General features: G+C 39.2%; 1 protein-coding gene across 2 annotated transcripts in view; it reads left to right on the top strand.

Moving 5' to 3' along the window:
• exd3 (exonuclease 3'-5' domain containing 3) overlaps positions 1-7,983 on the top strand; it is a 75,649-nt gene extending 67,666 nt beyond the window's left edge. For both annotated transcript variants that reach the window (XM_041810268.1, XM_041810269.1), the window contains 2 exons: positions 6,787-6,853; positions 6,975-7,983. In XM_041810268.1, the coding sequence (XP_041666202.1) occupies positions 6,787-6,853; positions 6,975-7,312 (405 nt within the window). In that variant the 3' untranslated portion in view covers positions 7,313-7,983. The remainder of the gene's footprint in view (positions 1-6,786; positions 6,854-6,974) is intronic.
• The last annotated feature ends 5,664 nt before the right edge of the window (positions 7,984-13,647 follow it).

The raw sequence follows: 13,647 nt of genomic DNA on the forward strand, positions 1-13,647 counted from the left end.
AAGCTCCAATCTGAATCTGAAATGTTTGCGCCTTGTCTGAGAAATCAGCAGACCAGTCAGGGTTGTTTAAGAAGAATGAGGCAGTAACGAATGACTGCCAGTGAAGCGATTAGCTCGTATCAGAGCAGTTATACTAGAAGTGGACTACATTTCATATATGCCAATCTGTTCACCAGCTGTCATTGTTTACAGCCTTGCAGTTCATCTAAACCACACTTGCAGCTACCACCTCTCTTTAGAAATGACTAGGAACAAGTGTATCAGCTTGAGGTTTGCAAAATGGATCCACATGATAGAGGTGGAATCTGGCTAATCTGTTGAGTTTGCAAGGTTAAGAGATAATAAAACTTTATTGACACCTGTTACAAGTCCTGAGTTCCAAATATGGAGAACAGAATTGTTTTTAATTACCAAAAATTGGAGAAAAAATCCTGCACAGATGTGCTTGCAGCATTTCATCAACAAAATGTTCATTTAAAACTCTCTCTTTTTTTTGGCACATTTGGTTAAAAATATGACTAAAGGTCTGACAACTGTTAAGGCTCCAATGATTTCCAATACTACACCTTATTATACATATAAATTGTTAGGTTTATAAGCATGGCACCAAAAATTTTCAAGAATTTTCACTATCTCAAAAATTGGCAAAAATGTGAATTTCTGTTAGTGTTTTTGCAGCATTTAACAATATTTATTGGTTATGTGAGTGAAAAAATGTACAGATGCTTAACCACATGAATGCCTCTGAATTAAAATCCCTGCAGTTGTCATCTAGTAACTTTAATTAGTAAAGAGAACTTAATAACTTTTTTCCTCCTCTGTGCTCAATGCATTACATTACAGACTTTCAGATGCTGTCCAGGATTTATTTTCCCCCTAAGAAAACTCAATTTAATTATTAACTCTGAAGAATTGTCAGCTTTTTTAGCTGTAAATGTGATAAATAAAGAAAAATGTTTCCATTCCTCTTTCCTTCCTTTTACTCGGCCAAAGAAAATCAATTCAGTCCAACACTCTGCAGTTTGCATCCGTCAGTAAAAATATGTATGAGACTGTCCATCGCCATTGGATGGCACCCAAATCACCTGGCATGACCTTGGGATCGTGTGGGAAAGCAGAGAAAGAGGTCAATACCTCGACCAGTTGGCTTCCTCTTACTCATCATTTCTACAGCAGAATGAGACTCCTTTTTCCACTTCAGCTTTCCGTCTCATTTACGTTGAACCTGCATCTTTTCACAGCGGGAACTAAATTTTGTATCGGCCCAGCAGAATGACAGGGCGGGAGAGATGACAGGACTTCTGGGACATGGGATGATGGACGCAAACAATGAATCTCTGGTGCTGTTTGTTTTATTTTCTTTCCTTGGAAGGGATTTTATGCAGTCATTCCTAGAAAAAGGCATTGTTTTTCACATACTGTGTATATTTTAGACCACATTAGCCCTGGAAGGTGGAAATGAGTATTTTTAACTTTAACTTGGACTTTAATTTGCTTTAAGGAGGAAAAGACAACATTTTCAAAGGGAAACGGTGGAGCAGATCTCCTTCTCTCTGGTTCCCACGCTGCCCTTTACCTGACTTACCACAATTTGAATCAAATCACTTGCGGCCAATTGGTTGCTCCGACCATGTGACCCACATTGGCCCTAAAAGCACCGCCTTCTGAGATTGGTTGAGGATTTTCCCATGGGAGCTGCCTACAGAGTCAGTGCAGCGTGTGTGTTTGAGAACGTTAGGAAAAAATCTCCCACCCCCCTCCCCTCTCTCTTTCCTAACTCCCTTCTACTATCCCCCCTTTCTCTCCTCTCTTTTTTCCACCACCTCCCATCCTTTGAAACACAGTATCACACTTTAGATAGCCTTTGTTGTCACGGCAAGGAGCATTCTTTCTCTGGCGCGGCCACACGGAGTGTGAGAATGCAGGAGGTTTCCCTGAAAAACACAGACAGGACAAAAGAGAGAGAGAGGGAAGAAGCTGTGGAGCAACTGCCTTAATCTGACAAAAGTGGGATTGAAATCATGAAAAAAGTTTTGGTTTACTGGTTTTATTTCTGGTGTTCTTTAGATTCAGAGCACTTCTGTGGTCTGGTGAGAGCAACGGCCAATATCCCATTATAAGTTCTTATTATAAAGCTTCAGAGTTTTACTGGTTATGAAACAAATTCAAGACTGATATCTCTTTATAGGCTGAAAAAGCCATCTTTTCTATGTTGTATGTTGATGTATGTTTTTATGCCTGAAACCAGAGATGTTCTGACTTTAAAATTCAAGGCTGATGTAGATACCAATGATAAGAATAACAATTTAGCCAATTCTGATGTTTTTTTTTATGAATTCTTTTAGTGTAATACTTCTGCAATGCCAAAAATTTATTTTAAATCAGTGAACAAACTTAAGAGCCAGAGGACGGCAACTTCTTTGCCCTTACCGTCACTTTCAATGATGATGTCAGCATGTCTGGAGCGCCTGCTTGTTTGGTTTTACATTTTTTATACGGCGGAAACCTGATCAGTTTGTCCGACAGGTTAGATCTTCCCAATAATAAAACTCCTCTGTAAATCAGTTTTTAGATGTCCTAAATGCCATCAGTATATGCCCTCATGGTTTGCCGATTATCGATTGAGGGCCAATATAGGCTGATACCAATGTTAGACTGTTGCACTGGTCAACCCCAACTTTAACCCCCTGCTGTGGGGTAAGTGTCAGGTGAAATTAAATAATTTCCATCATAATTGAAGTTCTTGAGTGAATTTTTAATGCTTGAAAAAGCTGCTGCAGGGTAGTTATCAGGCACAATGCAAACTACATGTTGCTCAGACAGCTTCGGTTCGCATTTTCCATTGCAAAGGTGCCTTAGAGATAGATCTGATTTTTAAAAGAGAGCTGACGGGGCGCAGATGGCCAAGCGGTTAGATTCCACCCCATATACGTGATTTCATGCATGTCATTTCCCACTCTTTTATCTCAGTTTGTGACTCAATTCACTGTCCAGTCTCTATCATTAAAAGTATAAAAGGCCCCAAAATCACTAAAATGATAAAATAAGGATGGCTGTAGAAGATTTTTGTTGAAAAGCACTACTTAGATTTGTTGTGGACAGAGTCAGCTTCAACTACATTGTCCATATAGATCAATAAAATCAACACAAACCAAAAATTTACTGCAGCTTCAAGAAACAAGTTTCATACAGCATAAATTCACAGCAAAGAGATAAAATGAAAGAGTTGGACCAGAGCTTTAATCAATATGACAAGTTGGAAAAAATGGTCGGACAGTTTCCATCCTGCATGTTGGGAAATATTTTTTCACCCTATGTAGACCATGCATTAGAGATAGTCTGTGATGCCTTCGTCTGGAGTGGTTGTTCTGGCACACATTATAGACAGTCCTGTCAGCTTTGCTGTTATCTCCTTGTTAACAAAAAGCATGACTTTATTTATATACGTCCAGCCTCATTCTTAGTGATTGCATAGCATGTTTATTTATTTTATTTTTTTAAAGATATGGACTTTGTGGCTTTGATAAGTTACAAGAGCAGATCTTTTGGCACCCAAATGGCTCTTCATTTGATACCATTCTGACTTTTTAGGTCTTTAAAATAACAAAATGGAAAAAAGTCTTTTCAAACATGAGACGGCTCCCATTGTTCTCCAAAGAACCCAACTCTTTGTACCGGCTTATCTGTGAACATCATTGTGACTCCCTCGTAACTTGTCCTCCTGTCTTGAGTCTTCATTTCAGTCTAACAAATACCTCTCAAGATTAATTTACAAAATAATGTATAACTGTGTCCTTTAAAAGCATTTTAAGAGGGAGAAAAGCTGTTAAAGATGTGCCACGGTCATCTTTGTTTGTGGGTAATTCAACCTCTTTCACTTGTATTGCCAACAGCCTTACTGCACACAGTTAGAAGGGATATCAAGACATGTTAAGAGCCACACAAATGATGCATGAGTCGTTGTTTGCACAACAGACGGGCAAGTCCAAATATCAGGTCATCACTGAAGACGCACTGTTGATGCATATGTACCTTGTTGTAGTATGCCCAAAAGTGAGCATTAATTCCTAATTTGTCTGAACAAACCCAAAGTGCTATGGAAAAATGCCGTAGCAAAGATAACATGCACCAGGACGATCCTTCTTCCAAACACAATCAGTAACGCACAAGCGTGGATTAGCTCCAGACTTTTAAAACTGTATTGACTTGAAGCCACATGCTGCACCTCTTAATGATCACAAACATGATGATTTGCCTGTGCTAACATGTCAAATTTAAAATGGTTTGATGATCATGTCAATCTACTTTGTGGGATGTGCAGGAGCACCTTTTTATGAGTTTGAACTTCTGCTCTCTGTGAGAGCTGCAAGCCTGGCTGTGGGAAAATCGAGCCTTGGTGGGCCGCTGCATGCACAAAACACAGATGCTACTGAAATCATATCAAATCAAGTTTTAGAACCTCAGTGAAGGCACAGAGACACCATCTTTGTTCATTCAAAACTTATGCACCAACTTGATCATGCAACTTAAGTAATTTCCACTTCTATGAAGGTGTATACATGCCAAAAATGTGGGCTAAGGCCAGTGTGAAAATTGTCTCAATGCACTGTGCACACATTATTTGCTGTATCTACTTATCTAATGGATCTGTGCAGGATCTTTGGATTTGTAACAAGCTTTGTTTTCATTAATTATAGATAGGACTGTTTCCACACAGGTTGCATGTGTGAGATGCTGTGCGTGTTTGCCTGTCAGTCCGTGGCTTAGCCTTGAGAGTTCAGAGCAGGTTCTGGCTTGCTCGACTCTGGGAAACTTTGAGCTGAGCAAATAGCTGGGTCTGTTTTCCTGGCTGCCGCCACACTCGTATGTGTGAGCCATGTGTATGCGCTGCAAGTGCTCGTATGCAGTTTGAGCTTACTGAAGGGAAGTCTGTGTGAGTTTTAAAGTGTTTTGTCTGTGTGGTAAATTTTTTTGTGAGTGTGAATACAAAGAGGAGAATACAGAGGGGAGAGATGAGCTTCATTCCCACGGACACAAGACAGAAGATGACACCTCTGCTATTCCCACACCTCCACTGTCTAGCCGCTTTCTCCTGTCCTGACCTCAGTAACCGCAGAGGCAAACACCGCTCTGCATGTGCTCACACAGGGAGCCCATACTTTATTTCTGATCTGAACTCCTCCTTTCTCTTTATCTTTCTGCTGAAAAGAGACAAACTGTCCTTAAGTGAGCCAGTGAAGGTCTATGAGCATGGTTTGATTTACAGCTCACCTCTAAGTGGAATGCTGGTTGCTGGGTGGAGCTCAGGTGTGTTGACAAGGCTTTTAGCACTGACATGCCGTCAGGATGGCTTACAGACGAGTGTATGTGTGCGTTAGGGGCCGGCAAACAAGGGGTCACTAATGTCCCACCAGGGAGACTTTTAGCAGGGAAAAGGACAGGACGGCACGGACATGTGAACGCTACTGAGGCGTGAACGCTGTCTTTACACACGCTCACGCACTGATCCGATCTGTCTGCAACACTCGGCTCCTTTCACACCCAAAGAGAGGGAGAATGTCTGTTTGCTATTGGTGTGAATGGGTCAACACAGGTTCTCAGGCTCTACAGCTGGGTTTAACATACAGGTCTGACACTTTTCCACCTGAATAGGTGAACCCTGATCCCTGTTAGTTTACTTAAGTAAAGCTATGTTAACTGTAGCTTCACACACATACCTGCAGGTTCACAGCAGCTAGATTCTGCACAACTGTTGGCAATTACTGCATGTTAAGTTGAGTGATTTGTCAAACAGTCAGCACATTTACATACACAACAGGGGTGCAGAATTTTGGACTTTGCAGATATCTAATATACCAGTGTTTGCAAATTAATTTTAGACCATTCTGATATTAATATCGAAACTTAAATTTAGCTTAGACGTACGTCTTTAGTCCTGAAGACACACTATTTAAAATTTTAGGACGAACAAATTCATATATGTAACTCCTCAAAACACACTTGAAAGTATAAGGAATAAGGATAAACAACAGCTGACATAGATCTGTTGGCCCAGCCTAAAACTCTAGTAACTTATACGTTTGTAAATTTACAGCTGTATAGGCTGATACTCACACCCAATATATCAGCTGTAAATATCAGCAGAAATTTTGATATCAGCTGATACAAAAGATTAACTTTTTAAGCTAATATCTAAGGATACCGATATAATGCTGATAATATCATGCATCCCAAATACACACTGATGTTAAGCTCCAGCTATTGCACGATTTGCACATTTAACTAGACTGCTGTCCTTATTTCAGAACTAAATTAGTGGTAAAGGACAGAGACAGCATTCTAAGAAAACTGAAACTGACATCACATTCCATAAAACTATAGTTTTACAAAAAAACAATAAAACACATTCTCATTTTCATTATTAATATGCCATTTTTATGCTTTTTTGAAGTTACGTATTTCCCAAGTGTTGTTGAACAGAGCAAACAATTTTTAACACAGCTTTTCCAAACAACCTAGTTTTATTTTGGATGCTTAGATTATTTTACATTTTGCACAGAAATAAAATCATATCACAAAAAACAAAAACTGCCAGAATCAGCAGAGAGATGAGAGGTACTGCTTGATCTGCTAGAGTTTACAAAATCAACAGAAACCAAAAATTCCTTGTGAGACCTTTAAACAACTTTTTTCCCTTCAAAAATTGAGATATTCAGATGCTTGAAAGGTGCTGAAATCAGTTCTCTAAGCCTCTCTGATCATGGTTGTTTTCTTCTGTTTTTCCAGTCATGTAACAGCGATGAATATGTGGCCGTTCCCAGAAATGACATGGTCAGGATGCTGAGACAGAAAGGTCAGTCAAACCACTCAGAAACAACGCTGATATTCAATGGACTCTTAATGAATCAGAGGAAAATGCATCCAGGTGTTTCCACATTCTTTAACTCTCAGTATATTTTTGCATTTTTCAATAGGATTTCTGCAGGACCAAGATGACGATGACTACACACATCAGGCAGAGGAGGCGATCAGTGATTTTCTCCCCAGGTACGCCCCTCAGTGCAACTGGGCCCCCCTTTCAGGACTGGACCCGGACACTCTGACCTTTCCTGGGGGGGCGCCCATACAGCTCCACACTGTGCCCCCTGGCCTTTTGCCAAAGATACCCCACTTCTACGTCTGCACCAGATGTGGCAAGGTGTTCTGGGAAGGCTCTCACTTCAGCCGTGTGCTGTCCATGTTTCAGGATGTTTTACAAATAACAGACGAGGACGGGAATTCAGCTGCAGAGCTTGTCGCAGCAGCACAGTAAGACCAACTGGTTTAGAGCTAAAAACACCCTGAATATTAATTTGCACTTTCAGCACCTAGCTATTGAAATTCTGTTCATTTTCCAGATTTTTTTGTTTTATCTTTCCTTTTTTAATTGACCTGATAGATATGATACAGGAATTAAAGCTGTGATTATGGGTAAGAACAACAAATTTGCATGTCTTTAGCTTGAAAAAAATATTTTTGGAATTAAAATGAGAATAACCTGATGATTATTCATCTAAGACAGCAGTGGTGCCAAAAACAATAAAAATAAATGTATGGATGAGGGTTTTTTTTTCTACCATTATCAGCCTTAAATTGTTTTCCGGTGTATACAGTTTCATTGTTCGAAATGTCAGAAAACCAAAGAAATCTTTGACTTTTGATTGATTTTTTGGACCATTTTCATGGGCACTTTACCTCAGCAGGGATTATATCATCAGTCTTTAAAGCGCATGAAGTAAATGTTAATTTCCTTTAAACACTGTCTTGGGTCATATTTTAATGACATTTTTTAACATTATGACTTCAAAGCTGCAGTTAAATGCTGGCGAGACTTTTTAGCAGTCTGTAGTACTGCATGTTTCCATTCTCCATGATTACATGTGTACAATGTTTACATATTTAGCTGCAAGCTCAATATGAGTTAATAAAGAATCATTTCTTTTATGAAGCTGTGAGATGTCCTAATGGTTTCCGTCTGTTTGCAGATTCTTTTGTTTCTGATGTGTTTCAGAAGTGACTAAACAGATGGTAAAGCACTGAGAGAGGACAGATTGATGAGATCATCAGGGCTCCACTGATGTCTGTCAGGTGTAACACTAACAGTGTGTGGGGGTTTCCTGCCCTGTGGCCAAAGAGCAGCTAGGTCACAGAGTAACCCAACACACCCTCCTCCCCCAATCCTTTCATATCCTCTCATACCTTTTCTAAAGCTGTATCCTAAATGGAAACTATATACAACTACTACATACTGAAATATATAGACTGAATACTGCAAACTAGCAGCCATATCAGAGTGGGTGGTGTGCCCGTGTCTCGGCATTTCTGTTGTGCCAAGAGTTTTATAGAAGGCTTGCCTATTTTTTCCGCAAGCTGCCCACATCTCTTGACTAAAATTGACAGAAAAAAGACCAATAGAGAGACATATTTACCTTGTTTTAGCAGATTTGTGTCCACATCAGTAGCATTTCTTTGAAATGTGTTTCTTGATGACCCAGATGAATGCCACTGGTCAAAATTAGTCAAATAAGTTGTTCTCTAAACTTCAACTGTTTCTGAGATTTCACATAAATAAAATATGTCACAGGCAAGATAAACATAGTACAGTTGCACTTCTGGTTTGTGTTTTTTAAAGTAAAAGCCTGGTTTAGCATTTCTGTGGCGAAACTCACCTCAGTTGTACAGAATGCTTTATTCTGAATATATCAAGTCACGTGTAGGGAGATTAATCGAGGCAAAACATATGTAGAAAGAGCTGTGACAGCAGGGAGACAGCCAACAACAAACAGCAAACATACGCCTGTTATGAAATGGGTGTAAGCTAATTGTTAGTAAGTTGTTACATCTTACTTGAGGGCCATCATCTTCACATCACACTAACTTAAAGCTTAGATCCAGCCCAGAATTTCTAACCTGAACTTACCTGAGCCTGTGCTCATTCTCACTGAGCTGCTCCACCCTGTCCAATCCCGTTAGCTTCATCTATGACCTGAGCACAGTTTAAACCCCGCATATTTCAACAAGTTGGTGGCTATTTTAAGGTTTAAAACACCATTTGGGTTTTTTTAATGACAGAAATCTGTTTAGAGGAGATCGTAATAAGCCAAACACAGAAGCATGCATCGCAGATGTGGGCTATTTATTGTTTATGATAAAAAGAGCAGTGAGGATGAGGAGCTGATGCACAGACATCACTGTGCATTGAATGCACTGAGCTTCTGCAGAGCATCAGATTGTTAATAGCTAAACTGCTCTTTACTCACCTCACTTTGTAAACAGAGTAGCATTAGCATGGATGATAAGTTAAATACAGTCACGAACGAAAGTATTGGCACCCATGGAATTTTTCCAGAAAAAACATAATTTCTTCCAAAAACTGTTGCAATTACAAATGTTTTTGGTATGCACATGTTTTTTTTTTCATTGATGGGCATTGGAACAACACAAAACAACAGGTGAAAAAAGCCAAAATTGACGTAATTTTACACAAAACTCAAAAAATGAGCCATACAAAATGATTGGCACCCTTTTAAAACTGTGAGTAAATCATTTAATTTCAACATGTGATGCTTATTTAAACTCACCTGTGGCGAGTAACAGGCGCTGGCAATATAGAAATCACACCTGAAGCCAGGTAGAATGTATTACAATGTACATTGGTAATTGCAACAATTTCTGGGAGAAATGGTGTATTTCCTGGAAAAATTTCAGGGGTACCAATACCCATGACTGTACTTGATTCTTTTTCTTCCACCTGTTCGTAGCTGGTGGAGTAGGCTGGCAGCATTACTTTTTAACATCTTTTCTCCCTCATGACATCAAAAAACATGAGAAAACTATGTTAAAATGTTCAGGAAATAAAATAATAGGAATTTGTCTTTATAAAGGCTGGGCAGTTAATCCAAATTTAGATAAAATATGCAGTTTTCAAATTGTAGAAGATGTATTATTTCTTGGACCTGCCATATGTGTCAAAATAACAGTTTAATAGAATATTTTGCAGTAAAGGTGTTATGCTCTGCCTGCCATGTTCACGTTCAATGTCTATTTTTTTCTGGAATAGTTTGCAAAAAAAACTGCTTATTTTTGTATGTTTTTCTTGTTAAAAATGAGGATTTAATAAAAGTGGTGTTTCCCTTCAATACAAGAATTCAGACCTTATTTGCAAGATGAAAAGTAAAAGTAATTGCAAGAAGTTTTTATTATTATTTTTTAATCTTTTAGCCCAAGTCTGACATTTTTCTAAATTCAAGGATGTGATTGGTGGAGCTGGTCAGTGCATCTCTGATTGTAATTTGTCATGTGTTTATGCAGTAAAGGAAGTTGTTCTGAAATTGTTATTTTAAAAAAAGAAAAAAATAATCAAAACATGAATATGCTGCTATGTAAAACAGATAAGACACAAGCACGCCAATTTAGCCAGGTTAAAAAGCCACAAAAAAACATCAGTTAACATTTTAGTTCCTGGCTATCGTCAGTGCTTCTGTTTTATTCACCTTCTTGCACAGCTGCACCCACTGAACTTTTTGTGGCTTTTGACCCAGCTGAATCGGTGTGTTGCTACCTCTTCTGCTTTTTTAAAAACCCTCTTCCAGTACAGATGCGTCCAAGAGTAAAGCTTTTATAGGTGAGGTTTCACTTCACTTTGAATTATTCACTATGTCTGACATAACATCTTTGACTCCTCTTGAGCCCATCCTTACCTGGGCCTGAGGAGAGGGGTGGGGTTCCTGGCCCAATCTTGCTTTGGGACGCTGTTCCTGGGCTGTCAGTAAATCTAACACCTTCTGTAAAGATGCTGGTTGGTGGGCCTTCAAGCTCCACTGAGAGCTGCATTGCGTTGTGTTGCAGTCTAGTATGACATTTTCATCCTGTTTCACTCTTTAAATCCTGGCCAATACAATATACATCCAGTGATTTCTTGCATAATGAAATATTCAGATTGTTCTTAAATTAGGTGTCAAATTGAGTTTGAATAGTGTAAAAATTTGTGGTTTTGGATGCAGCCTGCCTCTCCTCTGCTCAAAAATCCCACATTGGATCTGTGCAATTTCAGAACATGAGATCTCCCCAAAAGAGATCTAGTGTGGGAAATTCTGCAATAAAGATTTTCTGGTGTTTGAGGATCAGTATGTAATAGTCATTTAGCTGAAGCTGAATTTTACACGCGTAAAATCCAAGAAAGCCTTAATCATAGCCAGATGTGCACTTTATTTAACTGATCACTTACTGTGCATCAAAACAGCCACAGCGATTACCAGAGACGGGTCATACTGTGAATCACTGAGGTAGATATGTTTTTAATGGCTGACTTTGGCTGCGGCAGGAAGTCAGCGAGTAATCTTTTTTTAATGCTAAGGTTATAAAGTGAAAGCATTTCTCAACATCATGCAGACTGTAATCGGACTATTAGATCATCATCAGATGTGAAGTGTTTAATATGTGGGAGCTGTAAGTCTGGGTTTGCTGACTTTACACACTGTCATTTTGTTAGGGGCTAAACTCCTGCACATTCCTTATTCCAACAAGTCATGGAAAAATAAATTATAGAGCTGACCAAAGGCTGGCCAAATCTACCCTTCCTTTCTCATGTTCAAGACCGTTGAAAAGACAGAAAATAAATAAATTGATTGAAAGGCAGGTCAGACCTCTACAGTCATGTAACACCTTTTAACCAACTGCATAACCTCAATGGCACAAAACAAAGGCTTAGTGCTTTTGTTGAAGAAAGTCATGCTACACCCATAATAATGAGGATCTATAAGGACATGTCACTTTCTGTAACTGAAGAATTATGTGACAAAAAAGGGCGTCTGAAAACGTGTTCTGTGTTTATTGTTCAATGTGATGGGTAAGTCAGCATCCTCCCCCTCATCCTCCTCCTGTGTTGGTTGTAGCAAGCAGAAAAACAAAGCAACTAATCCCAAACAAAAAATACACCCAAAAACAACAGCAGCACCCTAAACGTGTTTTTAATTTTACAAAAATGGATAAAACGTGAACCGGTGCTCAAGAGTATGTTTATGACAACATGAGGGAGAAAAGCTGTTAAAGAGGCACTGCTTGCCCTTTAGCTCTGGCAAATTCATTCCCATTTATTCTTAAATCCAGCAGCTGGACAGAAATGTGGATTGGGCGTTTGCATAAGAGGCAGGCATGTGATTTCCAACATCAGGTCAACTCTGACGATGTTTTGTTAATGCATAATATGGATGTAGTATAAAGTGCAGTATGTTGGTATCTTAATGACCAAAAATGTTTCATTACTGCAAAACACAAACAGCTTTATAGCATAAATCAACTTTCTCGAGCTACATTTACAGGGGTCTGTCCTGATAACTACACAGATATCTTCTTTCTCCTCTGAATTTTTGAAGATAATTCAAAATGTAGGCAGCTATTCACAGGCGTAGATAATGCTATCATTCTCCTGACGTCTTAAAGGGTTAAAAGACAAAATAAGTGTGGCATAGGATGAGGATAGCACTAACCTGACATGCCAGATGGATTTGTTTCACACATCCATCAGGATAACCTCTCATACACAGCGTTTGGGAAAGGGCAGAGGCTTTGAAAAGAATTTGGAAGGTGATTGGAGGAATGTTCTGTCACAACTTTATGGGCCAATCAGAGCAACAAAACATGTGATGTAGCCGCTACCAAGGCGTAAACTCCAGAGAACTGCATAACCTGAACCATGGCAACTGTAGACATGTCAGTACATGACTTTTGTTGTTTTTGAAAAGAAAACAACTCACCGCTGTTCTTTGTTCTTCTTTTAACAAAGAAATGTCATCAGGTTCTGAAAAAACTTATACTTAAGCAGCATCCATGCCAATGTCTTCCGCCATATCTGCACCGGCCTCTTGCTGCTGCTTGCTTATGTCACAACTCTGCCACGCCTGAAAGTACTGACCCTCGTCGCTGATTGGTCCTGTCACTTTCTAACCGGGCTCAAACTGTTCAGACGGGAGCTTTGCAAGATGGATACACCAGTGAGAAACACAGAAACAGGTGAATCCATCTGCTTTGCAAGGTTAGGATAGCACCATATTAAGCCAGATGGAAAAAAGGTGTACATATCTCACAACTGGTACATTAAGCAATAGTCCTTCATGTGTAGGTAATGTCTAAGGGACCCCTGCGTTTTAAGACACTGTCGTGAGATAAAATTAGTGTCTTTAACACGTATTTCGTTCGTTGAAACTTGATCCCGCATTTTGCAAGACAGTGTGGCTGAAGACCGTACATCTCTGATGACCACTCTCACAGTCCGTTGATCTGAGATGCTGTTTATCTCAGAACAAAAGTACACGCTAAAATGTTATAAATAAAATCAGATTAAACTTCCATTTAGGGTTAAGATAGGGGTTAGGATACTAAAAGTTAAAAAACCGTCCTGCAAAACCTGATGACAAAACATTTAATAAAAAAAGCTTGTCCTTCATGAAAACATTCAAACGCAGCAAGTTTGGCTTGCTGTGTTTGAATGTTCACAAAGCATCTATTTATCTACATTTTCTACATAGCTAAGTTGGCTTTAGCTATGCTCATTCAAGCTCATGTTGCTAAAGCTAACTAAGATAAAGATTACGAAGCTACATGGCTACA

The sequence above is a fragment of the Cheilinus undulatus genome, linkage group 17, assembly GCF_018320785.1.
Source record: "Cheilinus undulatus linkage group 17, ASM1832078v1, whole genome shotgun sequence".
Lineage (NCBI taxonomy): Eukaryota > Metazoa > Chordata > Actinopteri > Labriformes > Labridae > Cheilinus > Cheilinus undulatus.